The sequence below is a fragment of the Bombus bifarius genome, unplaced genomic scaffold (assembly GCF_011952205.1).
Source record: "Bombus bifarius isolate JDL3187 unplaced genomic scaffold, Bbif_JDL3187 scf7180000008233, whole genome shotgun sequence".
Lineage (NCBI taxonomy): Eukaryota > Metazoa > Arthropoda > Insecta > Hymenoptera > Apidae > Bombus > Bombus bifarius.
Genome location: NW_022884528.1, coordinates 178,501 through 205,521, shown reverse-complemented (window position 1 = coordinate 205,521; position 27,021 = coordinate 178,501). Strand labels below are relative to the sequence as shown.

General features: G+C 27.4%; 5 protein-coding genes across 10 annotated transcripts; 2 read left to right on the top strand and 3 right to left on the bottom strand.

Moving 5' to 3' along the window:
• Positions 1 to 268: 268 nt before the first annotated feature.
• Positions 269 to 24,969, bottom strand: LOC117211391 (geranylgeranyl transferase type-2 subunit alpha). 3 transcript variants are annotated; one of them, XM_033455201.1, is made up of 9 exons: positions 24,959 to 24,969; positions 17,013 to 17,023; positions 3,690 to 3,713; positions 3,351 to 3,461; positions 3,070 to 3,188; positions 2,544 to 2,731; positions 2,267 to 2,458; positions 1,595 to 2,170; positions 269 to 815 (listed from the first exon to the last, which is right to left on the bottom strand). In XM_033455201.1, the coding sequence occupies exons 3-9, from the start codon at positions 3,690 to 3,692 to the stop codon at positions 373 to 375; spliced, it is 1,632 nt and encodes a 543-aa protein (XP_033311092.1). In that variant the 5' UTR covers positions 3,693 to 3,713; positions 17,013 to 17,023; positions 24,959 to 24,969; the 3' UTR covers positions 269 to 372. The 3 variants fall into 3 exon arrangements, with proteins under 3 accessions (XP_033311092.1, XP_033311093.1, XP_033311094.1); XM_033455202.1 differs by lacking the exons at positions 17,013 to 17,023; positions 24,959 to 24,969 and having other exon boundaries at positions 3,690 to 3,818; XM_033455203.1 differs by lacking the exons at positions 3,690 to 3,713; positions 17,013 to 17,023; positions 24,959 to 24,969 and having other exon boundaries at positions 3,355 to 3,461.
• LOC117211393 (prostaglandin E synthase 2) lies at positions 4,487 to 6,834 on the top strand. Its single transcript, XM_033455205.1, has 5 exons — positions 4,487 to 5,048; positions 5,157 to 5,231; positions 5,430 to 5,767; positions 5,887 to 5,998; positions 6,392 to 6,834. Exons 1-5 carry the CDS (start codon positions 4,746 to 4,748, stop codon positions 6,755 to 6,757), a joined length of 1,194 nt encoding a protein of 397 aa, XP_033311096.1. The 5' UTR covers positions 4,487 to 4,745; the 3' UTR covers positions 6,758 to 6,834.
• LOC117211394 lies at positions 6,951 to 11,109 on the bottom strand. 2 transcript variants are annotated; one of them, XM_033455207.1, is made up of 9 exons: positions 10,831 to 11,109; positions 10,494 to 10,646; positions 10,289 to 10,419; positions 9,962 to 10,094; positions 9,318 to 9,371; positions 8,953 to 9,036; positions 8,279 to 8,431; positions 7,609 to 7,737; positions 6,951 to 7,433 (listed from the first exon to the last, which is right to left on the bottom strand). In XM_033455207.1, exons 1-9 carry the CDS (start codon positions 10,937 to 10,939, stop codon positions 7,324 to 7,326), a joined length of 1,056 nt encoding a protein of 351 aa, XP_033311098.1. In that variant the 5' UTR covers positions 10,940 to 11,109; the 3' UTR covers positions 6,951 to 7,323. The 2 variants fall into 2 exon arrangements, with proteins under 2 accessions (XP_033311098.1, XP_033311097.1); XM_033455206.1 differs by having other exon boundaries at positions 9,318 to 9,440; positions 10,831 to 11,102.
• Positions 11,977 to 22,678, bottom strand: LOC117211390 (intraflagellar transport protein 122 homolog). 3 transcript variants are annotated; one of them, XM_033455198.1, is made up of 18 exons: positions 22,421 to 22,678; positions 22,078 to 22,346; positions 20,458 to 20,654; positions 19,920 to 20,029; positions 19,719 to 19,839; positions 19,199 to 19,409; positions 18,899 to 18,972; positions 17,422 to 17,692; positions 17,100 to 17,261; positions 16,667 to 16,964; positions 15,990 to 16,360; positions 15,455 to 15,847; positions 14,382 to 14,796; positions 14,006 to 14,232; positions 13,471 to 13,852; positions 12,751 to 12,917; positions 12,364 to 12,525; positions 11,977 to 12,143 (listed from the first exon to the last, which is right to left on the bottom strand). In XM_033455198.1, exons 3-18 carry the CDS (start codon positions 20,508 to 20,510, stop codon positions 12,057 to 12,059), a joined length of 3,504 nt encoding a protein of 1,167 aa, XP_033311089.1. In that variant the 5' UTR covers positions 20,511 to 20,654; positions 22,078 to 22,346; positions 22,421 to 22,678; the 3' UTR covers positions 11,977 to 12,056. The 3 variants fall into 3 exon arrangements, with proteins under 3 accessions (XP_033311089.1, XP_033311090.1, XP_033311091.1); XM_033455199.1 differs by lacking the exons at positions 19,920 to 20,029; positions 20,458 to 20,654; positions 22,078 to 22,346; positions 22,421 to 22,678 and having other exon boundaries at positions 17,422 to 17,624; XM_033455200.1 differs by lacking the exons at positions 19,719 to 19,839; positions 19,920 to 20,029; positions 20,458 to 20,654; positions 22,078 to 22,346; positions 22,421 to 22,678 and having other exon boundaries at positions 17,422 to 17,624; positions 19,159 to 19,396.
• On the top strand, positions 22,745 to 26,216 carry LOC117211392 (pleiotropic regulator 1). The gene is made up of 11 exons (XM_033455204.1): positions 22,745 to 22,963; positions 23,179 to 23,456; positions 23,636 to 23,742; positions 23,808 to 23,932; positions 24,019 to 24,299; positions 24,458 to 24,607; positions 24,704 to 24,898; positions 24,990 to 25,108; positions 25,194 to 25,373; positions 25,459 to 25,612; positions 25,723 to 26,216. Exons 2-11 carry the CDS (start codon positions 23,454 to 23,456, stop codon positions 25,780 to 25,782), a joined length of 1,374 nt encoding a protein of 457 aa, XP_033311095.1. The 5' UTR covers positions 22,745 to 22,963; positions 23,179 to 23,453; the 3' UTR covers positions 25,783 to 26,216.
• The last annotated feature ends 805 nt before the right edge of the window (positions 26,217 to 27,021 follow it).

Genomic DNA, 27,021 nt, shown 5'->3' with positions numbered 1-27,021 from the left:
ATTTATAACAAGGACATTACATAGTTTCATTAAGGAAATAAGCTTTCTTGTTATCTTAATTACCTTTTTATGCAATGTAGAATTCAGATATTTCTGATTTTTTTAAATTGTGAACAGTAACGAAAGTAATTAAAGTCATATATTTTATATATTACTCTATTTATTGAATATTGTATTGAATGAAAATATATAATATACATTAAGTTATTTAAATTTAGAAACTAATTATACAAATTTATAAGAAAAGGTGTAATATAATACAAAAAAATAATAAATAAGTATTTTTATTCTTCCCGTATAACCAAATATTAAATTTTTATTTATATACCTATGCTGGACAATATCTTATTATCAATATGTGTATTATGAAAATCACTCTACATATAGTTGTAAATCTGGATTGATTTGTATAATACTATTTTCTAATTCTTTAAGATTACAGATTGGATTTTCTCTTAAATCAAGTAACTTTAATTTATGTTTCGTTAGTAATTGTAATATTTCTTCTAAATTATTTAGTTTATTATTTCTTAATGATAAAACTTCAAGATTCTGTAACATAGGAAACTCTTTTAAATTTTCCATTTGATTGCTTGAAAGTGACAATTTTCTACAACTTTGGAGTAAAGATAATTGATTTAAGGAATGTGATAAATAATTTGCACTAAGATTTATTTGCTCAAAGAAACTGAGATATTCGTTATTACTGAGTGTGGTTAAATTTAATCCAGAAAGATCAATTTCTATTTCTGTTTCTTGATCTTCTTCTATATTCCATAATTCAGAAATTTTGTATTCAATTATGTATTTGCTCCCTGAAAAAAATTCATTAATTTCTAAATTGAACTAACAAATAATTAATTATTATAATATTTTATATATTTTATATATTTTTCTATTTTATATAATATTTTCTATATTAATTCTATATCTAATTTTATAGCATTTATAAAAGTCATTAATTTTAAAATCAATTCTCCAATAAGGACAATCAATTTTATCAAACTTAAATTCTACAAATTAAAGTTAGCAACTGTAACATTTATATAAAATTTTTCAAATTTTTTTAAATTTATATATTCAGCAATAATATAAACTTACTTAACCTTAAATAACCTAGAAATAAGTTCTGCAGAGTGTTTCAACCTTAACCAGACCCCTAAATATCTTCTTTATCTTTGTATAATTGCAACTTGTGCTGCTATCGTGTCAGACACAACTTCTCCTTTTACAAAGTGCATCACTACTGATTAACATCATTCTGAGCACTTGTATTAAGACATACCCAAACATTGTCTCAGGATTTTATTTTATCAATATTCAAGATCACTTTGAGACTATATGATAGACAATATATGTATAGAGTAAATTTCCTGCCAAAAAATAAAAGTGACTTTCGAAAAACTTGGTAAAAATTATCTTAAAATGAAATTTCTTTTCTAAAATATTTCTTTTTTGGAACCATTCACATTATATCTTAAATATTTTCTAGTATCATTAGAGTTAAAAGAAATATGTAGCTGTTTGGTTAAGGATGAAACATTTTGTATATATATCATTAAATTTTTATAATTTATTCGTTAAATATACTTACGCAAATCTTTATAATAATTGGACCGAAGAGAATCAATATTAACAAGAACATTCAAATTTGTTAAAATATTTTCATAAAACTGTATAAAATCGATTTTCCTCATTAAAAGAATACTGGTTAAATAACCCCACTTATTATTAGGTTCCATTTCTACAAGTTGTTTGTAACTTGATAATTGTTCTAGTAATTGATCTTTATTAGAACAGGATTTATATTTCCTTTTTCTATATATCCATTTCTGATTAACACAGAGTAAAGGATAAAGTATTCCTTCAATTTCTATCTGAACATTCTTTGCTTCATTTAACTGTTTTTTAAATTTTCCAAACCACAATTTCGAAATCTTTGTTTCATATAAAGATTTCCATTGAACGTTCTCATTTTCATTATTTATTTGTAGACATATTGACTCGGCTAGTATATTTTTATTAGCAAAAAGGATCACATTATTATCTTGTATTAAGGCTTGAGAAAGAATAGGAAGGCATTCATGGGTATCTAATAACCATCTTTGGTAGAACCAAGCACTAGTATCACTAGGATCTGTGAATGTGGCATTCATGACCAAATCTAATTCTAAAAGGGAAATGGTAATTTTGCTATACATATTACAAAATAGTGTCAAAACAAACATATTTTACAAACGCTATTAATATTCCATAAAAGCATTACCTTGTTTCTTTTTTTCATTAATATTGTTTTGGTCAGAATTATGAAATATTTTTGATAACAATAAACTTCTGTAATGCCAGGAAGAATAATTCGAGAAATTATTTAGAATCTTTGAGGTAGCAAATTCAAATTCTTCTTCAGGAGAAATTTGTGCTTTTTGTACAACAAATTCCCTATAATTCCAACAATGAACTAAAATAGACCAAAAATAATATTTGTATATTTTACTATTTTGTAAATAATAAAAATAAAAAATTTAATAACATTAGTAACTTACAATTTCTGTCATCTAAATTTAAATACTTGGTGCATAACATTAGTTCCCTTTTCCAATCACAGTTTACTAAATGATTCATAATCCATATTCGTTGATACCATACCCAATAAGATTTAGGATTTTGTTTTAAACAATCTTCAGTAAGTCTTAATTCATTTTGATAATACTCCTCCAAAAGATTTTCATCCCTGTTTATAGTTATATTACATGTCATATAACGTTCATTTTGATGTTAATTTTTACTCATAATTGTTAAATTTAAAATTTAATAAATTTGTTACTTATATAATATTTGAATTTAAATATATATATTTATTATTCTGTGTTAGAAAAATTTTTCTTCATGAATCTTAAGGGATTAATACATATATATTTATAGTATCACTGTATTATGTATAATACGTTATACATAAAAAATTATATTAATAAAATATCAAATAAGATGTACTTATTATTTAATACTAAAGAGTTCAAATAGCTATTAATCATTAAAAAAATATTAAAATTATTGCTACCACATAATTACCAATCATTATTTGTAAATGCTTCTCTACGAATATTCCATAAAGTATAAATATCTGGATTTTGCTTTACCATACGTTCAGTAACCGTCATCAATTCTTCATCATAAATCTTATCGTTTCTCTGTAATATATAACAATAAATAGTTACATTTTAATAAATTTAACTAAATTACTTTTTCTGTATTTTATTTTTTAATTCGGCTGCTTATTATTTAACTATATGAGATTATATAAACACAATTAGCACTATAATATATATTAAGTGATATATTTGTGAAATTACTTTCTTAAACACAATACTCATGCCAATTCTATAACGTGAAAGTTTTTCAGCTCTTTCCTTCTTCTTCAATGCTTCCTGTTCTGCAGTTGTTTGAACTTTTACTCTGCCATGCTGAAAATTTATTATTATTTTTTTTATTGCAAATTTAACCATATCAAATGTAAAATATACAAAAGGTATATATAACAATCAAATAATGGAAATGTTATATCAAAGGTATTAAATTATTTTATTTTTTCATTTATAGTATATACCACCTCTGATAGTTATATTAAAGTACTAATAATTTATAAGGATAATAATAAAGTAAAAGTACAGTTAAATATTAATTTTAATTACCATGTTGAATATCTCTCCTAATTTGATGCTTTTACCTAACTTTGAGGTTAAGTTTGTTTGTACTGTTTTAATTATAAATACACAGATATGTAATATATATATTATATATATGTATTTATACTTTCGAGATTAATAGATATTATTCGTTCCTAATAGCTAAAGCAAAATTACATTATAAAATCACAACTTCATTTTTTTTTCAAACATCTAGTTCAGCTACGAAGCTTTAGATATTAGTTGACAACTATTGACAAGCTATATAATATATGCGAGCACAAATGTACATGTGTGTCACCAGGTATCATTTATATTTGAAGATGCTATTCGATTCAATATTTAACATTAAATTTTCGGTTTCTTTTATTCACAGACAATATGTAAATTACCGACTGTAATTTACATACTTTATTTAACTGTTACGCGTTTGTCACGCCTGCGCAAAATATATAGTACAGAAGTATAATATAAATTACATAACCTTTAAAATTTGTTCATGATACAAATTCAATAGTACATAAATAAAAATCAATTATCAACAATACCGGTGGAAAAAACGTTTTACTCAATTAACCTGTTGATATTATTGCATCTATTCTACAAATAAATTAAAATGAGTTTATTAAAGATCGAATATGAAATATAAATTTTTTTCCTATAAATTGTAATTTATAAATGTGTAATATTAAATCCCTATCTTCTAAAGAATAAACTCTTTATAAAGTTAATAAACTGTTTATCAGAGCTAATGCAAAAGATAAGTGTTATTAATTATACATTTAGTGGAATAGTAAACAATAAATAAAAATACAAATTTGTGCTGGATATTTTCTTATAATTTTATTAGATTATTTATTAAATTTCGTATTAGAACGAAAATTAAATGTGAATAACGCGTGATCTATAAAGTTTATTACGAAAGTCATATATTTTGTAATTTTAATGCATAACCTTTTTTGTAATTGTCATATTACTGAGAGGAGCAAAATAATTTATTTAAGAGTAACATATTTAAAATAATTAATTTATTTTAATCTGTGTATATAATAAGACTTCATAATGTCTATATTGCAAAGACTGTCAAGATTTCCACAAAATTTATATTATGCAAAAAATGTTATTAAAAGATATCCAAAACGAAATGAAAGTATTTTATCAGCATCTCAACAATCTTCAATGCTAAGAACTGTATTTAAAGCAAGTCTAGTAGGAATTTCTATAGGATTTCCTGTTGGTATAGCTATTACCACAGGATATTCTTGGTATAAAGATATGGAAGCTTCAAAAACATATCACCTTCAAGGAAAAGAAGAAAAAATTAAAATACTTAAAGAAAAACCACCAATACCAGTTTCTAGAGAAGTATTTTGTGTTTACATATTAATTCATGCTTATTTAATTCAAAGCTTAACATTGGATTAATTTGTTTTTCATACATCAAAATACTTTCTTATTTTATTTTTATTGCAGATTATTTTTCCAGTGGACACTACTGAATTAAAATTAACTCTTTATCAATATCAGACATGTCCTTTTTGTTGCAAGGTAAAATATTCATATGTATCATTTATTTAGTAAGTACTGAATTAATAGTATGATAAAGATATAATTAGCAGCATGTATATTTTTCAAATGAAAATATAAGTGTAAAATATAGTAGCTAAATTTTAATCACATTTTTTTAGAAATAATAAATTATTGTTTTCATAAATTGTGATAATTGTAAGTATAAAACCACTTTAGGTCAGAGTTTTCTTGGATTACTATGGAATATCTTATGAAATTGTGGAAGTTGATCCTGTATTACGGAAAGAAATATCTTGGTCATCTTATAAAAAAGTACCAATACTTTTAGCACAAGTAGATTCAGGATATCAACCTTTAAATGATAGTTCAATGATTATTTCTCTACTAGCATCATATTTGAAAGAGAGATCCCAAAAAATTAATGATTTAATAGAATATTATCCAAGCATAGCAATGCATGATGAAAATGGAAGATTGAAATATGAAATTATGAATAAATACTTCTTAATGTATCAAGATAATTTACCTGCAAATAAAATTATGGATAAGATCATGTAAGTTCCATTGTAGAAAGAATAGTTATTAGTGGCATTAAAATTACAATACTAATACTTATATTTTATGTTACTAATATTTATTTACGTTTTATATTTTGAGTAACATATTGTTCTAGGGAAGAGCGTAAGTGGAGAAAATGGGTTGATGATGAATTTGTGCACACACTATCACCAAATGTGTATAGAACACTTGATGAAGCCTATAAAACTTTCAATTGGTTTTCTAAAGTAAGTAGTTTAATAGCACTTAAGCATCATAACACACTATATAACCAAGCAAGATAATATAATAATTTTAGCATTAATGTATAAATTAACCCCTTGCCATACTTTTACGAGTCTGAGTCGTGATGAGAATTTTGAACTAAACTTGAATATCACAGGTCAGACTCGTGATCTTAATCTCAGGCCTAGTGTAAATGTCTTGAATGGTGTCTTTTTTCTAAACACGGGCATGGCTATCTACGCACTCAGTCGCACGATATCATGTTTTCCGACACTCTCAGCCACTTCGGCTCCTTTCTCGACCATTCGGGTCAACGTTTGGGCCCAGATTCTTCCAAGTATGGCAAGGGGTTAAAAAAAAAGGTAGAATGAAAAGATACTTTTTTAATCAACTAGGTTGGTAAATGGGAAGAATATTTTCCAACATGGGAAAGATTAATTATGATAAATGTAGGTGCAACAGCTATGTGGCTTATATCAAAACGATTAAAAAAAAGACATCATTTAAAACAAGATGTTCGACAATCTTTATATGATGAAATCAACAAATGGTTAAACGCTATTAATAAACATGGTGGTACATTTATGGGAGGAGAAAAGCCTAATTTATCAGATCTTGCTGTATATGGAGTTTTGAAGAGCATAGAAGGATGCAGTGCTTTTAAAGATGCTTTAGATAATACAAACCTTAGCACATGGTATAATGCTATGACAAAGGAAGTAGAAACTCATTCAGGAAGCAAATATTTAATGACTAAATAATATAAATAAAACATATTGATTTGTATTGTTTACATTTTTATTATCTTATTGTTTACATTACAGTTCTATTATCATTTGTTTGTGATTATTTTTTCATAATTCATTTTGATCATTAAAGAATACTAGATAGAATAAAATTATATTTTATGCTCTTTTATATTGGTATCACTACAATAAAAAGACACAAGAGAGATTGTATTATAAACAATAAATTTGTAATTATGTAGAAATTAAAGAACATATGAATAATAACAGTTCAGTTCAACATATGAGAAGAATAATAACATAAAATATAACGATAAAATTAAATATACCTATATTTTAACATAAAATCCAATAATGATATAATATAACAATGGTACAATATTTACAATTCGATAATTAGCAAGAAATAGTACACATGATTCTTCAAACTCTTAGTATTTTACTGACTGTGATAATCGTAGGAAAGGGTAGCAAATGAAAAAGAAAGTCCTCCAAACCAAATAAAAATTATTATATCCTATAATATTATCATTATAGTGTATATGTCATATGTATATGTGAAATAAGAACATACTTTTTATTTAAGCTACACAGGGTAGCTGACGATACATTAATGAGAATCCTTTATTTTCCACTTCTCCAACTTCATCACCATCTGTGACAACATATAATACAAATGGCTTGGAGAAAGCTAAAATAAAAGAAGCTATTATAATAGAATCATATAGTGCACATATGTATGTAAATTTTGTGCATATATATATGTGATACATTATAAACAGACACAGAACTATGCAAGTTATTTATATTAAGTATTTTATGTTTGGTTAAAAAGAAAATTATAGATATAGTAAATATGTACTTACATGTTTTTGTTATAAAGCCATTACCACAAAATCGTTCTGTACCGACTGCAACACCATTTTGAAATGGATGTGGAATAATAACAAAATCTTTAGTGCAATTGGTTCCTTGTTCTGCTGCATATTGAGTACCTATTTATTTACAAATAATTATACTAATTAATAATATTAAAATAATGATTTGTTTTCATTTAAGAAACGATTGTTTTTGGAAGTAACAAATTATTTTGCAACATTTAATAAGTATAATGTGTTTTCATTAGTATTATAATGAGGCACGAGTATCATAAGTACATTAATCAAATTTGCAACCAATCCGAAGATGTTTATAGAAGTTAAAAGACATTGCGAACATAATTTTTAGTAGGAAAATAATATATAGCATATTAAACATATAATTAGTGTTAAAGATGATCTCAGGAAATATTATGGCTTATATAGTAATAATATTTTTGACAAACATATGCTTACAATAAATATTTTGTAATTTCTATATACATTTTCAAATTTTACTGATATAATCATAATAGTTATGTCTCATTACAATGCTAATAAAATTTGAAAATGTTTTGTATGATATATTAATATATGATATTATAATGATAATAATATATTAACATTTTTAACATAAATATTATGACTATGTAAGTAACTAATTAGGACATCATGTTACCTATTAAAGTAGAGTCAAATGCACCAGTATCTCCAGAAACGGTAAATGAATTTGAATTTGTTTGAGACCATTCAATGGCACAATATCCTTGTGCCATTCTTACACATACACCATAATTCGTATTTGCGATTTGTCGTGTACCTATTGGTGGTTCTAAAATAATTTTTATTACCTAAGTTTTATAACTTTTATTATTTTTTACTATTTAATTATTGTTAATAATTAAATGGCATTCCCATGAATAATAAGTATCTTCTATTAATTAATTTTTATTAATATCCATAAGAATACTTTTTTTTTAGACAAAATATTAAAAAATTTGATAATATAAAACTCAAAAAATACAATTTGTTGAACTTTTGATATACAGTAGTTATTATAGGTATATAATTTATATATTCATAAATGTATATAAAAAATTTTACTGTAAAATATAAATTAGATTTTTTAAAATTCTGGTCCTAAATACTTAAATATTTAATTATTATGTAGTTGTAATTTGCAACTGGCACATTACTGTATATACTGTATTTTTCTTGTGCTTTCTGGCATATTACTGTATATATTACAGTCATGTACATTTGTATATGTTTTAAGTAAGTGGTAATGTATATAGTTATTTTTAGAAAATAACTAATTTCTGTAAATTATTATTATTATTATAGTTATAATACCTCTTGGATTTTGTGTTGTGCCGTAATTAAAACTTATTACGGTACCTGTGACACTATCATAATACTGTAAACATCCATTTGGGGCTGTAAGAAGAATTCTATAATCAAGTTATTAGTTAGAAGTAGTTTAGTACTAGATATCATTGGTTACTTCTATCTTAAGATAGCAATAACATATTCTCAATATCTTACTTTTTATAAGCTAAAAAAATGATATAACTTTTATAAATAAAAGGCTAAAATTATTTTAAGTTAAAATCTTTTTTAAATATTAATGTACTTAAATGTCAATTTTTAATTGTTAATTATGAAATATATACCTATTTAAAAAAAGGCAATATAAAATATGTTTAAAATGTACATACCCTTATATGTTGCATCACAGGGTAATTGTTGAATTCTTATATTCCAACGACGATCTGTAGGATATCCAGTATTAGTATCAATTGATATCATAATAGGAGTATCATCATTGAAATCCACATACACTGAAAAATTAAAATCAACAAAAGGGTTGATTAGTGTTAAGTTATTATAAGTGTTATTAATAATTGAATGTATTTACAAATACATAATACAAATACATAGTTTCATATGGACATAGATTTACCAATTAATTTAAAGTGCGATTCTGAACATAGAAGATATAAATCATATAAATATACCCCTGCAACTCAATAGTTCATGAAATATATGTATATGTATTATCAATGAATATAAATATAATTCAACCAAATATAATTTTATTAAATTTTTATCTATATTTTCTAAATTATTTTGTTTAAATATAGGAAGCTATTTTACTATTCAAAAATCATAAATTAATTTTTCATTTATCCGGGTAAAGTGTTTCTGCAAATGTTAATTATTTTATTTCACATTAAGTATATTATATATTAAATATTTATACAATTTATATTGTAAAATTCTAATTATGACATATTTATTTACGATTACATATAATTTGATATTTGTATGTAATTATTGTGTCAATAATTTTATTTATTACCATGTTGATTTGCATTTTCTCCACAAATTCGAGGTATTCTGCTTCCAGATGAAGAAACTAAAAGGAGATCAAGGTCACAAATTCCACTAGAATTCGGTGGAGCAAGATTAAATTCCAAGAAATCCAAACGTAACTAAAACCAATTTAGGATATTACAAATTAAACATGAATCATATTATAACTTTTTACAGAAATAGAAAAAGAAAAAAAGTATATGCTAATTCAATTTTCTAGCAAAGTTTATATCCTTTAACTCGATCAACGTTTAATTCAGCGAAATAATTATTATGATGAACTTAAAGTTTTTAGCATATTTTATTAGCTCACTTGGCATATATTTGAATTGCAACGTTGTACTGTTATTGTGCATCGTCCTTGCCTTTCATAAGTTGTTGGATATTCTGGATTTGTGAAATATGTATTATTTACATTTGTTGTGGAACCACATGTCTTTTGAACTGTAAACATTAAATTTAAATGAACTCACTATTCAAATTTCATAAAAAATTGTTTGAATATTTTAATTACTTACAAACACAGCAAATACCATGGCCATTTGCACAACTGCCAGATGGTATTCCACCATAATTACGGCATTCTCTTCTGGTAAAGCAGGTACCATTTAAATTGTTGCTAGCAAGGCATTGCGAGTTTGCAAATCGAATAACACTGAATAGCGGGAAGACTGTTTAAAAATCGATTTAGTAATTTATCATTTTCATACATAATATAAATGTTTATGTTATATTATATAGCAAAAATAAATATAACTACCATAAAATATTAATTGAATTTTATAATTTTTATTATTTTTATTTTGTACCTTCGTCATCTTTAAATACAATTTCATTCATTTTTCTATTACTTACACCTTCCGCGAGACATTGAATTTGGAATTTCCGTGATATCATCATTATCCAATTTATAACTAACGATATTTACAAAAAGGAAGATCGTAAAGTAAGCTACACGCAACATCTTTCAAATTGTATCTGTTCGAAATACTCTCAATTCTTCTGAAGATTTCGTTTAACGGTACTCAAGAAATCAGAACAATTAGCGTGCAAATGAAAACCAACTTACTACCTACTATTCGTGTTTATATAACTGGATTATCGAGATATCCATTACACATAAAATTTGGCTAAAGATATGTTCATCGATAATATGATAAATTTGTTACATATATAATATCTTATACTTAGAATTAATTAAATTCAGACAGACTCTTCATACAATATTAATCCTAATTTCTAAGAAATTTCATTAAATATAATTAATTATAGATATGTGCAAAAATATTTAAAAAAAGCGAATAGAATAAATAAAGGTACAGATCTCGGTACAAACCGAACGATACAATATCGTTATAATCTCATAACGAAGTAACTGTGCGATTTAATAAGTTTATACAGGATGAGTCACTTAAACCAGGTCATCTGAATAATTTTTTCAATTTTGAACATAAAGAGAAATGTTTGAAACAAAAGTTGTTTGGTTCCGAGGGGAGTCATTACATAATGAACTAAACTTTTCATCAGGTGGAAATTAGGAAATTTAAAAGTCACTTTCATTTTTTTAAGTGGGACTATGTATATTTGAACTTTTACGGTTATAATCCTTCTCAAAACTATTTCAATGGTCGTGGTCATTCAAGATCACGGATGTAATAATGAGTGAAAAATGAAAATTGGTGAACGCTTCTGGAACATATTCTCGGCTTTGTTAACAAAATCATACTCAATCAATTCAAAACGTAAACAAGCTTTGTCGAAATCATTATCGCGATCACAAAATTTTTGTTTCAAACATTTCATTTTATCTCCAGAATTGAAAAAATTACTTAGATGGCTCGTCTTGAATAATCAACCCTGTATAATGTACAATTCTGTCATCAGAAATATATAATTGCCGAATTTAAAGTATACGAGTATGTTAGCAAAATCGCAATGACATTCGTCTGCAATGGGGTTAATACAAATTACGTACATTAAATTACTTTAACTTAAGTTAAATTTAATTTATAATGGTAATAATTTATTACAGTAAAAATAATATTGTACTTATATAAACGTATCTAGATTAACAAAAAGCACTAATTGGAAATTTTATTTACTGTTCTGCAAAATGGACAATATCCATGTCTTAATAAAGCCAGTTCATAGTCATCCGAATGAAATAACTAAAAAGAACGATAAGCAATTATTACATTTCTTTTAAGTCTATATATCTTATATTTACTATATGATACCTTAATCTAAAATGTTCCGCAGTATTACAAATTTTTATTATTTATTCTTATTTGACTATAAAAACATGTATAACTTAATTTATATAAATTTACCATGTATACATACATAACATAAATATAATAAATATACATAACGTTAAATTTCACATACCTTTAAACAAGATTTACAAAATGTAATTTGTAAATCAGGTAAGAGATTTTTAAAATACTTTGTTTTAAATGGTTTTGGCCATTTAATAATTAATACTGTACATGGATCCATACTTTTTAAGACATTTCTTCCCACGATTATAGTAGAAGAACTAGATTTTTCCTAAAATAAGTAATTAACTAAATTAAATTCATTTTACTTATATTTTATAATTATATCTTACAATTATATTTTTTTTATATATTTATATAATTATAACATTTTTAAATATGTTATTAAATGTCAAAAATATTATTCATCACCGTATTATTGACTTTAATTTTATTAATTGCCCCTTAAGTTGTAGAATTATATATTAATTACTGTTACATATGCATTTGAAAATACCTCGTATTTCATTAATCGTGCTGTAAAAAGATCAATTTCAGAGGTGACAGAAAATTGATTTGTAGTTGTAATATCATCGGATGATGATAATGAGTCATTTATTAATTTTTCTGCTTCTTCATCAGAAATATTTTCTTCTAGTTCAAATTCGACCAATGGTAAAATTTCTGCAATTTTTGTATATATATACACACATATTACAATCTTTTTATAGCTTCAATAATTACTGTAAATAGTGTAAAAATATTGTGAACCAAGTCTTTTCTTGGTTGTCAAGTCGAAATGAAGAAATATATTATTATATTAACTACTGTAATTATTATAATACTGCTAATATAATATATACAATATGGTACAATATAACATGTCACTATTTTTAATATGTTTTAAACATTTTCTGATAAAAAAGACAATCAAAGAAGCAAATACTATATAATAGTTAATATGCTTAAAATATAAAAATCACAATTTTTATATTTAAGATTTATATATTTTTGATGAATTATAATTTTGTACTGACTACATATTTTTTATAAACATTAAATGAAGTATATTTATAAAAATGTATATTTGGTTTGAAAATGTTTGCAAATGTTATATTTTCTTTAAATATATTGATTTTAATAGTAAATTTATTGTAATGAAACATTGTTTCGTTGATTCTTGTACTTTGAAAGCAAAGCTAAAAGATGATTAAAATTTCTTAAAAGTAGTACTTACCAAACATTACGAAAGAATACTGAAATTTTAGACCACATTGCACACATTGTCCCTGATTATTTGATGGCAACAGGGGATTAAAGGTCGAACATTTATAACAAAGAGGTAAAAGTTCTTCAGGATCTCTATAAGAAGATGCTCGAGCATTTAAATTTGAAATTTCTAATTGGCTAAGTTGATTTACTGGAATTTTTGTTTTTCGTAATTTCTCAAGTAATTGCATAGTTAGTTTATTAGCATCAAGCAAAGAAGCTTGTTTTAGCAATGTGTATATTATGGTGAATCTTGAAACTCCTTCTATTTGAATATTTTCTGTTTTAGTTAGAAGAAATCGCGCAATATTAAAAAGAGCTTCTGGCATTAATGATGTAAATGGTTCTTCCTAAAAAAAAAAAAAAATAATTACCTAGTTATATGTATTTAGTATTTTAATGTAATATCAGTGATTTTTGACACACACCCACACACACATTATGAATTTTTAATATTAATTACAGTTATTAATGTATTGTAAAGTAATACATAAATTACTTACTACATATTTATGTACTTCGTGATATGCATAATAGATTTCAGCCTTTTCATAATATTGAAGAAACATTGTTTGTAATTCATGCACAGTTTTATTAAGATTTAAGCTGATTTGAGAAAGAAGCCAATAAAAGTAAGATGCATCGCGAAATCTTTTTTCAGTAACTGCATTTCTAGCCAACATTATTAAAACCATCACAGATTCGTCTGATTGCCCAGCTATTTGAAATGCTGCAGAATTTAATGAATGTTTTAATATACCATCAATTTTATTATTATTTCGCACAAAAAATCGTCAATTATTTTCTTTTTAAATTTCAAGTTTTCTTTGTATATTCCAATTACATTTTATTCAAATAAAGAAATTTGAGTAAAATTACCCTCTTGTGCTTCAGAAAAATGTCCAGTTTCTGCCAACCATCTAGCATATGGTCCATATATTCTAGCTTTCAGTTTGGGATTTCTCTCAGCTAATTCAAATGCTTCTGGCCAAGCTTGAGCTTCTACTAAAACATCCGCTACATCAGGATCATCTCCTAAGCGATTAAAAATTTCTGCTGCACCATGAGTTGCACCCAGCTTTTTTAATTTTTTAGCAATTACAGTTAAATTATCTCTATCTGCTTTATCAAGTTGTCTGCCAACTTTAATTAACATGTCAATCCAGCCATACTCTGCGATTATATTTATGGCGCGATCAACATCTCCAGCTGAAAGAAACATTTCTGCCGCAGCACGAGGTTCTCCAAGACTTTTAGCCCATTCTGCTCGTTTACGAAGTAAAATTGTACGATCCTGGAACAAAATTTTTATTCTTATTATTTCTGATTTTAATATAAATGTCATTGTAACATATATAGCATCTTGTAACGTATTATCACAAAGCATTACATACTGTAATGTAATGTCATATCTGTAATAAAATTTGTACCTGTGCGCATACCTTTTTTGTCATTTATGTATAGTTTGTTACTATATTTTGCATTATATTAAAATAAAAATATGAATTTATTGAAAAATCCAAACATAAAATATTTATCTTTGTAAACAATATACATATATATGTAATATCGTGAATGCTTAGGCTGTAGATGTCGCTGCTGGGTACGGCCGCTTTTCTTCTCATTTTTGATATCGTGAAAGAAAAATCGGACTCCGATCGCCTGAATTCGAACCCGGGTTCGTAACCTAAGGCGCTAACCACTGCGCTGTCATCATCCGACACTAGTTAGTGCCGAGTGGTGGTATTTGCTATCGAGTGCCGCCACAGGCCTTTTTTCCACGATACTACATATATCATTTTTAATCCTTAATGATTAAGATACACGCTAAAGCATGTGCATAAATTTTTTATAAAATTAGACAATGATCATGAAATTACATGGTAATAATGACATAGAATACCCTGTATAAAACTAATATGAAAATTTAAATAAATGATTTCTTCACTAACCTGATTATTTCCACTAACAATAAATTCTTGTGCAATATCAAACATACGTAGATCAGAGTACATAGTTAATGCATATTGTTGTAAACCAGCTTTTTGGAAAAGTTTTGCAGCATCTTTCAGTTTTCCCATAGCAGCTGCAGCAGTAGCCATGCATGCTTCTCTTCCCCATTCTCCAGATTTAAGTTTTTCTTCCACTTCAGATAAAACTTCTATATATTTTAAATTTTTTATTCTAGCAAAGGAAGAGTATGCAATATTTAATTCCAAATTTTCTAAAGCAGCTGTTCCTAAAGCAAACCAGTCAGAATCTGCTACTCCAAGACATGCCATGTTGTAAGCATTAGAAAAAAGACCAATATCAATATATTGATACATAAACAATGATAAGGGTACCTATATACAGACAATAATATTTTAGTTATCATCATAAATTATCATAATCATAAATTATGTTATATTACACTTAGCATTTTATGACTTAAACTTCATTACTTAATAACATATTTGTTGTATATATACCAAAGCACAAATTTACCTCTAATGTGACAATAGAAGAACCATTTAAACAATACACTTTTGATTCATTGTGACCCATGACAAGTCCCGAAAATTTTTGTCTATATTCCGCAAAATCGCCTACTTTAATTGCTAAATATTCTCCACTAGAGAAACACATTATATCTTCAAAACTATTATTAAATGTCACACTATTTACATTTTGAAATTCTTGCAGTTTTTCCTCTGTATATAAATCAAATACAGAAAGGACTCCATGATCACTAACAACAGCAATTTTTTCCTTTAATGAACTGATATCGAGGCATCTTACAGAACCCTCAACTTTTATTATATATGCTGGGAAAGGATTATCTAAATATATTTTTACTATATAGCCAGTATTTAAACCTAAAAAACATGAAAATAAGAGTTCATTATATATTTTATTTTTATTTTGTTAATCAAAAGTAATAAACAAATCATTAATGCTAAATATTAATATAAAAAAAAAATAACTAAATTGTCATTAACACATGACTAAGTTTATGCAAACTAGCTGATTCTCAATAAATTAATAATTTCAATAGAACTATATAATTAATATTATTATAATCATATTAAGTATAATTAATTCATTTTTTGTTAAATTTTCATTTTTCCTTATCTCTTACAAAGATATTTTATTTAAATGTGCACAAATTTTGTAATACGAACCTACATTAAGGCACTCTTGTCCAATTGGTCCACCAACAACTTTTATATAAGTTATAAGTCCATCAAGTATCCATTCTCTTTCTATTGTACCATTGAAAGATAGACTTTGTAATTGTCTTTCTGTACATAAAATTAAGTTGTTCGTAGTGACAACAAGTAAATTACAATTTAATGTTTGATTTAATTTTTCATATATTCGATAATGCATTCCATCATTGGAATTTGATGGTTCATAAATTATTACACGTTCCGATAATTGAACTGCTAATCTGTTTCTATACACAGCAATACGATATATCTAAAAATAAAATAAGACATTTTATATAATGTATCTTATTTATCAGTATTTTTAGTACACTATTTCAATTTAAAAATTAAAGAACGAATTTGTATCTAAAATTATATTTATTATCAAGATATTTCGTATACTTACCAAATCTTTGCACTTAATGCGAACTTTTTGATTAGTAATTAAATTTTGTATTATTACATCAGTCATATTTTCTCTATATGCATATCTATCTCCATATAATCCATGTATAACATCCCAAGATAACTGCAAATATGTTATTGTACCATCTTGACAACCTAATGCCTAAACAAAAAGACACGTAGCTCCTTTTTAAGTACTTCTACAGCATATTAATTATAAATATTGAAGTAAATATTAAAATAAATTATACAATTATAAGTTTAAAGAAATAAGAATTATAAAATTAAAGACTGAATAAAAAATGAAAAATTTTTATTCATACAACATGTGTAGAATTTGGATGTACAGCACAACTCCAAACCCAGGAGGAAAATGTACCACCAATGTTAATCAATTGTATCCCATCATATGTCATTAATAAACACTGTCTATTACTTCCAGAAATTAAAATATATTGATCTCCTGCAAAGTTACACATTTTAAGTGGCATAAAATTGAGTTGTCTATCTTTCCCCAATGATTTTCCTGAAATTGAATAAAATGATAGGGTTCCATTCCATTCTGCAATACAGAGAACCTCTGCTAAATCTTCCCTATGGATAATAAAAGAACTCATTACTAAAATTTGTTATTTGCTAATCCTTTACAGAAAATCTATGAAATATTTAATACATGACGTTAACACTTTGACTGCCACCTTAGTCATATATAACCAGCCACAGTTTCTCCTGTGACGCCACGGTGGTCATTGGTGACCAAAGTGCTTTAACTTCTTACAATTGTAAAAATTGAGTGAAAATTGACAGTTACGGCATTATGAATATAACCGATAAATAGAAGATACTTTGAAATAAAAAGTGCCCCATTGAACAATTAAACATTTTTATTAGAACATCAATAAAAAAAAAAATGAGAATAAATCTTGCATCTAACAGTGCACTGTGTTAAAACACTTTAAACATAAATGTGGCTCATCAATACAATTTGGACAATAGGTGGTCACCTTTTTGGTCCGATTCTTAGCAATTTTTGATCCTAACTGTTTAACATTTTTTTTATAGCACTCTCTGCAAAATATTCATGCCAGGTACGCTTGCTCTTCTTTCTTCTGCATTTCGTGTCACGATGTTTGTCGAATAAGTATATTTGATGGCTCTGGTGAATGACATAGTGTAAGGTGCATTGCGAGTGCCATTCTAAAATCTGATACCTTGATTTTCGTTTTTGTTGCTTGTTTATAGAATATCATCGCGTTTGAAATTGATGTATTTAACAATAACTCTAAAGCCAACTTTATATACTACTTGAGGGTTCTTCTATGTGATGTAGAATATGCTATCATTTAATCTGATAAATCTACAGCACATTTTTCTCTGTTGTAATCTACTACTGCCATTGGTTTATCACAAACATAATCTTTTTTGAAATCATAAAAATAATCATAATACTGTTTACTAATATCTTCTACACGTTTCAACAATATATTCTGGACATTTTGCTTACGACGAAATAACGAATGCGAATGGTTTGTTGAAATAAACGAAGGCTTGTTATAATATGTCGCTATCAACTGTTACCAAGGCGCTACGGTGGTCACCTGTGATCACCAATAAGATAAACGGTCCATTCGGGAAGAATGTTGTCTTACATCATCAATTTATTATTATTTTGCCATTATATGCTTTGAATAATAAAAATACTCCCGTTGCGCCCTGAGCGAAACATGTGATTTCAGCGTGGCAGTCAAAGTGTTAATATATATACAAGTAGTTATTATGTAAAGTAATTATTCTTTTTACCATTGACGATTCCACAACAAGCTCCAAATAGGTATTCCATTTTGTCTATCAATTCGTGTTTGCTCTTCACCATTCTAAAATATTAAAATAAATTCAATACAATTTACATGAAGTTAAACTTTTTAAATGTTTTCAATCGTGAGCGTTCTAAACAAATATATACAATAAATAATAAATAAATAGTTAAACAGTATTTAAATAATAGAATAACATTTAATACACTTTTATATTAACAATATGATATATATAAAACTATTTACATTGTGTAATGGACATAGATTTTAAACAAAGAAAACAAACTTTATTTCTAATAGAGACATAGCCAGATGCCAAGCCAATTGCTAAATATTGACCATCATTTGTCCAAGCACAACAATTTACTCTTCCTCTTGATTTATGCTTTACAACTGCTTTCTGTTCTGGAGACCAGAGTGCTATGTCTGACAAAGAACAACTTAAAAGTTGATGTGATACTGGATTGAACTGCATAGCTTGAACAGCTTCATTATGTCTGAAATATAGTATTGTAAACATACACGACATTAATGTATGTACTATATATAACTATCATTATAAAATTTTAAGACTATTTTACTTTTCATAATATTTTCTATAAAGATATGTATTTATACTTAAGATTTCTAACAAACTCATATCTTTTCATTTATAGATTTTATTAGTTAGTAATTTATTCAAACACATTAAATCTCTATCTCATAAACTGTAGTATTGTATTAAAGTGAAAGATTTGGTTATAATACATTATCAAAAATATTATTTCTATCTTAATTGTGCTATTTATAAAACAGAGATAACTTACGAATATTTAAGTATGCCTTCTAATCTTGATGTCCAGATAATAACACTTTTATCAGCACTACCTGATGCAAATTTTTTGCCATCTCTTGCATAACATACACAATAAACTATATCTTTATGCCCTATAAAGTATAAACAGAAATATAACTTATATTTTATCAAATTAACTCTTTTATTTGGATTCATAAGCTTCATTACATACCTTTTAATGGTTGAATTAAAGTACCTTCATTAGTTTCATAAACAAGAACTTGTTGTCCAGCAGCAATAACTAACTGAGTTCCATCTGGATTAAAACATAGATCATATATACTGAAAATAAAATTGCAAAAATATTTTAGTAACTATTGCTGTGAATAATATAAAATCATCCTTATGTCACATAAAACATTTATATCACAAAGTTGGAAATAAGTAAATTATAAAGGACATAAAATTAATCTTACGTAATTATTAACATTAGTAAAAAGATTTTAGTTTCTATGAAGAAAAAAATCATTAATTTAAAAATGTATATATTATACAACATTAAATAACATTCAAAACATAATAAATTATAAAAATATAATTATTAATATAATTTTTAAAAATATGTAAAATCTTGGATTTATTTAAAATATTAATTAAAGCATTAACGTAAAAATGTAATTACTCCTTATTTTTTACTATTTGAAACAAACTTAAATTATTCCATAGTTATAATCATATATATTGCCAAAGATATATATTTCTATACTTACCATTGTTCAGATTTATCTTGGACTTTATCAACCCAAGTAGGAGAAGCTTGCATTGTTTATTGTTCTATATACACACACATACACACAAAAAGTTTTGTTTTACACTTAATTTTACGGAATCATTTCTATGATTTTTGTACAACAGTTTGTTTTCATGGTTTCCATGGAAACAGTTAAGATGGCGGCATTTATGTATACTAATAAAACAAATTCACTTTTAAATTACACAAACAGTAATACTAAGAAATAATTAAAATTGGCATTATATAATTTGTATGAATATTACTCTATGTTTCCAGTGTATTGTTACATTTCTTATACTAATTCATTTTTTAGTTAAACTTTACTTTAGGAGAAAAAATTATTGACTGCCTTTTTTGCAGTTTTGTAATTTTCGACGTATAGAACCCGAAAATACAAGTTTTAAGATGAGAATGACGAATCCAATGGTTTAAAAGTTAAAACTATATGAAACTGAGTATTTTTAGGATATGTGACGACCACATAAACAAGTTTTGACACTTGCTAGGGAAAATCATCCAAAAATTGAGTTGCGCTCAGTCATGAAAGATCAACGTGGACGATCAACAAAGTTTGTGTTCTTGCGAGATAGACAAAGATGAGTAGAGTATCTCTGTCTTCGTCTGAGCATGCCACGCATGCGCAGAACGAGAATCTTGTCTTTTCTGTTGATTTTTCACAACTAGTCACATCTCAATTTTTTAACTGTTTTCTCTAGACTTCGATATATAAGTGTTGAGACCTACTTATATGTTCGTGAGGTATATTACACATTACTTTGCTACTTTTACTACGCATATTGCTTCTATCTATAATCTGATTGGTCTACACAGATGAGCATTCAAATACTCTAGATTTCCATTTATCTTATTCAAAACTATAATGTCTTCAGATCGCTTCTATCAACGATACCATTAAATCAATTCTGTTGTGATGATAAAAACGTAGCCAAAAAAATTCGTATAAGCGATCGGCAAATTCATCGTCATGGAAACAACCTCTCCCTTATCCAGTGTTTTACCGATCGCTAATTGGATTCTTCAATGCTATCATTACTAGCTGTAGTTAAATTCGTCAAAAGTTAGTTTGTACTAACATAACCGACCGTAAAATAAATATTAAATACTAATCATTTTCGAATTTAAACCTAATACAAATAAAACTCAATTTCATTTATCTACAAATTTCGTGCTTTGATTGGTTGTTTTATATATGTATCCCTCTGCAGCTAACCTGGCATAACTTTCAAAACTGTTTGTGTGGATTTCATTACCAGTAATTACAATTTCCTTTATTATTAAAATGAATGTTGTTGCCTCACGATTTTGCACTAATATCATCCTATAATGATATATAATATGTTAATATCCCATAATATGTTTGTTTGGATGTCTACCATACCCAAAACCCAATGATTTTCAACTCTCAACTGCCATAATTATATCTTCTCTTTCCGAATTTTGCTTCGTCAATCAGTTAAATAATATGAAAATAACAATATTTAAATGGAAGTAATACAAAGAAATAGGTTATACAGAAATATGGAAATAAAGAATACTTATAGAAAAAATTGCAAAATTTTTCAACTTTGGCACTTACAGTGTTTTCTATAAACACTTTTTAAATATCGAACTGTTACATAAGGTACCAGAACAGTAATCGGAGACCCAAATTCCGGAATTCCCCATAATTTCGGTTTCTTTGCCTGTATGTTTGAAAAGTTATCCACTGTTATCTCCCGACAGCAGCGAAACCACGCGGCAATTGTTATGGTTGACAGTAGCGCACAATCATTGCCTAAGGTGGGGTCGCATAGTTCATGCGCGGTATTCTCATATGAGAAATCTCGCACAAAGCAGTACATTAATCTAAATAAAATAAAATAATTTTTTAAATAATTTGAATAATGCGTTAAAATTAGGCAAATAAGTTAAAAACTTACTTAATTGCTTTATTTAAAGGAAGGCGAACTTCATCAAAAAATGAATTAATCCTGCATACTGTCTACATTTCCCACGACTGACAGAACATCGAAATCGACCAATTCCGTGCTCTGCTCCTTCATATAACTTCATCGGCTTTCGATGAACACCGCAGTTCTTATTTATTTGTAAGAGCCTGTGCTCACGGGCTCAGGCAATAGCCGCTTCCTTTGAAGCGGGTAATTTAGCTAAATTCAATTTTTTTAAAGAAATATAATCGTACAACAAAGTGAACAAAAAAAAAAGGAAAAGAATAAAAAATAAAATGAAAAGAAGCTGAGAAAGAAACGATAAAAAAGAAAATAAAACGAAAAAGAACGTAGCTGTAAAAGAAAGCACAAGTGTATACTTCGAACTGCGATCATATAAACAGTTCTCCACACTCATATACTGGAGCCTAGAAAAAACCATTCGACGATTAAATCGTGAAAAATCAACATGAAACTTCCTGTGATGGGAATAAGACTCTTAATGACCGGAAAACGTTTTTCAAGTGTTCTCAAGTAAGGCGCTTCAATTAATTTTTTAGGTTTTGTCATGCAGCGCAACCTTATGTCTGTACTTGCAAGCTGAACTGCAACTGAACTTTATTATCTAATCTACATTTTTTTTAACAACATTTTTCTACATCACAATGTGAAATAGTATATGTTTACTTCAAATAGATTGCAAAATATTATATGTGAAATATAGTTTAGTTCATATTCTTTATTTTCAGTGGTAAGGACGACGAAGATGGCATTAAATGCAAAACTTTAACAAATCGATCTCAGCGCTATAACTAACGGCCGATTTGTGAAGCACATCTCCCAACATTAAAAGCCGTACCTTCACTATGAAAGTTTCCAGGCTGTATATGCAATCGTGCTTTCGGTATACATACATAATAGACCCTATACTTTATGCTATAGGGTATACTTGTTTACATGACTGTGAATTACAGTATTTACTTTTAAGTTTATATTAATTCAAGCAATATTTACATTCATAAAAATGGTAAGCACTATACTTTTTATAAAATAGCTGTTAATCACATTTTTAGACTGCGTAATTATCAAACCGAAAAAAGAAATTTTCCCCTTAAGTAATGTTACGGGTAAAAAAAAAAAAACAATTATAGTACATAATGATTTTTAAATAAGAAATTGCTAAATTATATACATTTTCCTGTATAGGATGTACAAAGGCATTCTGTACATACCCTTGTATTTCGATCTTTAAAGAGAACACATGATATGTTTTTATTAAATCAAGGTACTTTACCACCTGTAGATCCTAACTTGTAAGTATATTTTGTATTTATAATATAAACGAACATTATAAAATGATAAAAATAATGTTTTATAGACAAAAAATAAAAAAATCTGTAAAAGCAAAAGACTCTTATGGTCCTGTATTGGCACGTGTCAAAACTAACAATATAATGAAAATACAAAATGAAAATGAAAATACAGATCCTCCTCCACCAGGCGGTATTTATAAATATATATGTATTTCTTATATCATAATAATATTTATATATGTTATTGATTTAATAACAATGATATTGTTGAATCAGATGAATCTTTTGGAGGAAATAATAATGTTGCAGTTGTTCCTTATAATCCTATACAAAACAACAATATGGTAGTAACAACGCAAACGAATTCAGGAGGAAATTCAGTTAATATGTCATTGATCATACCACAGAAGAAGACACCATCTATGGCAAAACCTAAGTGGCATGCACCATGGAAATTATATAGGGTTATTAGTGGTCATCTTGGTTGGGTAAGGTGTTGTGCTGTTGAACCAGGAAATGAATGGTTTGCAACAGGATCTGCAGATAGAGTGATTAAAGTAAGATTATTGTTTCGTTTAATATTTGTATTAAATTATATAATATATTGCAATGTCATTTTATACAGTTTTATAAACTGATTTTGATCATAAATTTTGTAGATCTTAGTAGCCCTTATTTTAATTATATTATTACATAATACTTTTAAAAATTTCAGATATGGGATCTTGCAACTGGTAAATTGAAAGTTTCTTTGACTGGTCACATAAGCAGTGTTCGTGGACTTGCATTTTCTCAAAGACACCCATATTTATTTTCTTGTGGAGAAGATCGGCAAGTGAAGTGTTGGGATCTTGAGTACAACAAGGTTACAACATAGTTTTAATTATATATACTATTACTTTATGTACTCAATAATTAATATTCAGTAGTTCATATTTTACAATTTCTACTGTTTTTATAGGTTATAAGACATTATCATGGACATTTATCAGCTGTATATTCCATGGCATTACATCCTAGTATTGATGTATTAGTAACTGCAGGTAGAGATTCTACTGCAAGAGTATGGGATATGCGAACCAAAGCAAATGTACATACACTTGTTGGTCACACTAACACAGTTGCTAGTGTAATTTGTCAAACAGCTGAACCACAGGTATCAAAACCAAACAATTCATCAAATAATTTGATATATATATTTAAAAAAATATTTAACTATATATATTTTTATTTCTTTCTTTTACTAGATTGTCACTGGGAGTCACGATTGCACTATACGATTATGGGATTTAGCTGCTGGAAAATCTAGAGCTACTTTAACAAATCACAAGAAAAGTATAAGAGCTGTGACTTTTCATCCATCACTGTATGTATACTGTATTTCTTTAGATTGTTTAGATTGTTTTTCTTTAGATTGTAAATTCCTTCATCTAATTTATATTGTTCATTAGATATATGTTCGCATCAGCATCTCCAGATAATATTAAGCAATGGAAATGTCCAGAAGGAAAATTCATTCAGAATTTATCTGGTCATAATGCAATAGTTAATTGTTTAGCTGTTAATGCTGATGGCGTATTAGTTTCTGGAGCAGATAATGGTACTATGCATCTTTGGGACTGGAGAACAGGGTAAATATAATATTTCATATAAAGATTGTATTTTTTCAACTGATGTTCAGCATTATTTACGATATCTATACGTATATATTTCAAGGTATAATTTCCAACGTTTACAAGCACCCGTTCAACCGGGCTCAATGGATAGTGAAGCTGGAGTATTTAGTATTACATTTGACATGTCTGGTACTCGCATGATTACAACAGAAGCAGATAAAACAATCAAAGTATATAAAGAAGATGATACTGCTGTAAGAAAGCTATCTTTTAAATGTTAATTATGTCAATAATTTCGATAAAAAGACATAATTATTTTATTATTTTATTATTGTTATATTATTTTTATTATTATTATTTTTAGACTGAAGAGACGCATCCTGTAAATTGGAGACCAGATATAATAAAGCGGAGAAAATATTAAGCAAACCTTAAACCCATCATAGCCTCAACTGTCACTATTCACACTATTACAGTTAGCACTGATACATTTAACACTGATTCGACTAACATTGTATGAAGCTTCCAGGAAAGAGCTGTGTCCAAAAGGAAAAGAATTCCAACGTTTCGTTAGCATTGCAGTTGACTCTATCAAGATGTTGCTAATACTAATGTGCTTCTGAAAAAACGCTCCTACATCTAGGTTTGAATGTTCCGGTAAGATGATCAGCATAATAACATTTTTAATTGGTCAGCTGATCAATAAAAGAACAACCAGAACTAAAGATAGACAAGAAACTAAAGAAACATAAAAAAATGTTTTGTATAATATATATTATTAATTTTAAGTTTCTCGTAAATTATAATTTGTAACAAAAATCAGATTGGCAGAATATATTGGTGTTTTATAATTCTTTATCCAAGTTGAATTCTTCTTTAAGAAAGTTTCCTACTTTCACATGTATTGGTTTTATAAATGCTTCCATGCGTCAATAAATATTCGAAATATCTTTTTCTGCTGACTTTCTTTAGCTTTTTCTTCTACAACCTTTTTTTTTTGTACGTGAAGAAATCCTCATGGACACTCCGCTGTTCTAATAATCACGTAACAGCAGAGTAGTGTCGGACTCCTACCGACCAAAACTCCACGATAACCATCCTGCGCGTATGACAGGAGTACTCCAGGAACCTCTTATGAATTAACTTCTGTTGCACCCCCTTCCCGCGTCCTCTTGTTCGAGCCAGTCCTAATAATTCCTGATTATTGAATTTGGCGTTAGGGGGCGCCATTGTCCCTAGCGCTATCACCCCTTCTAGTCGTGGTCCGTTGGGACGGCGATGGAGCGGCTCTAGGTCGCCTGACTGCCATCCTCCTCCATCGTCTTATCCTACAAGGGTGAAAGTTTTTCTCTCCCTTTCTGCTCGCTCCTTCGCGAGCATAACTCGCTTGCAGAAGAGGCGGACGGCCTTGTATTCCTGTGACCCTCTCAACATCGCTTCTACAATCGCTGAGGGGGTCAATCTTTCTCCTATGGCGTGCCGCAGAATGTAACGAGGCAGCTTCCACGCCGAACAAAACATCAGCGTGTGCTGCGCTGCGTCCCTGCCCTCTCCGCAGTGGTGACAAATGTCTGTCGTCTCCCGTCCGATTTTTCTTAGGTACTCGCCGAATACGCCGTGTCCAGTGAGCGCCTGGGTCATCCTGTATGTGAGCGGGAGACCG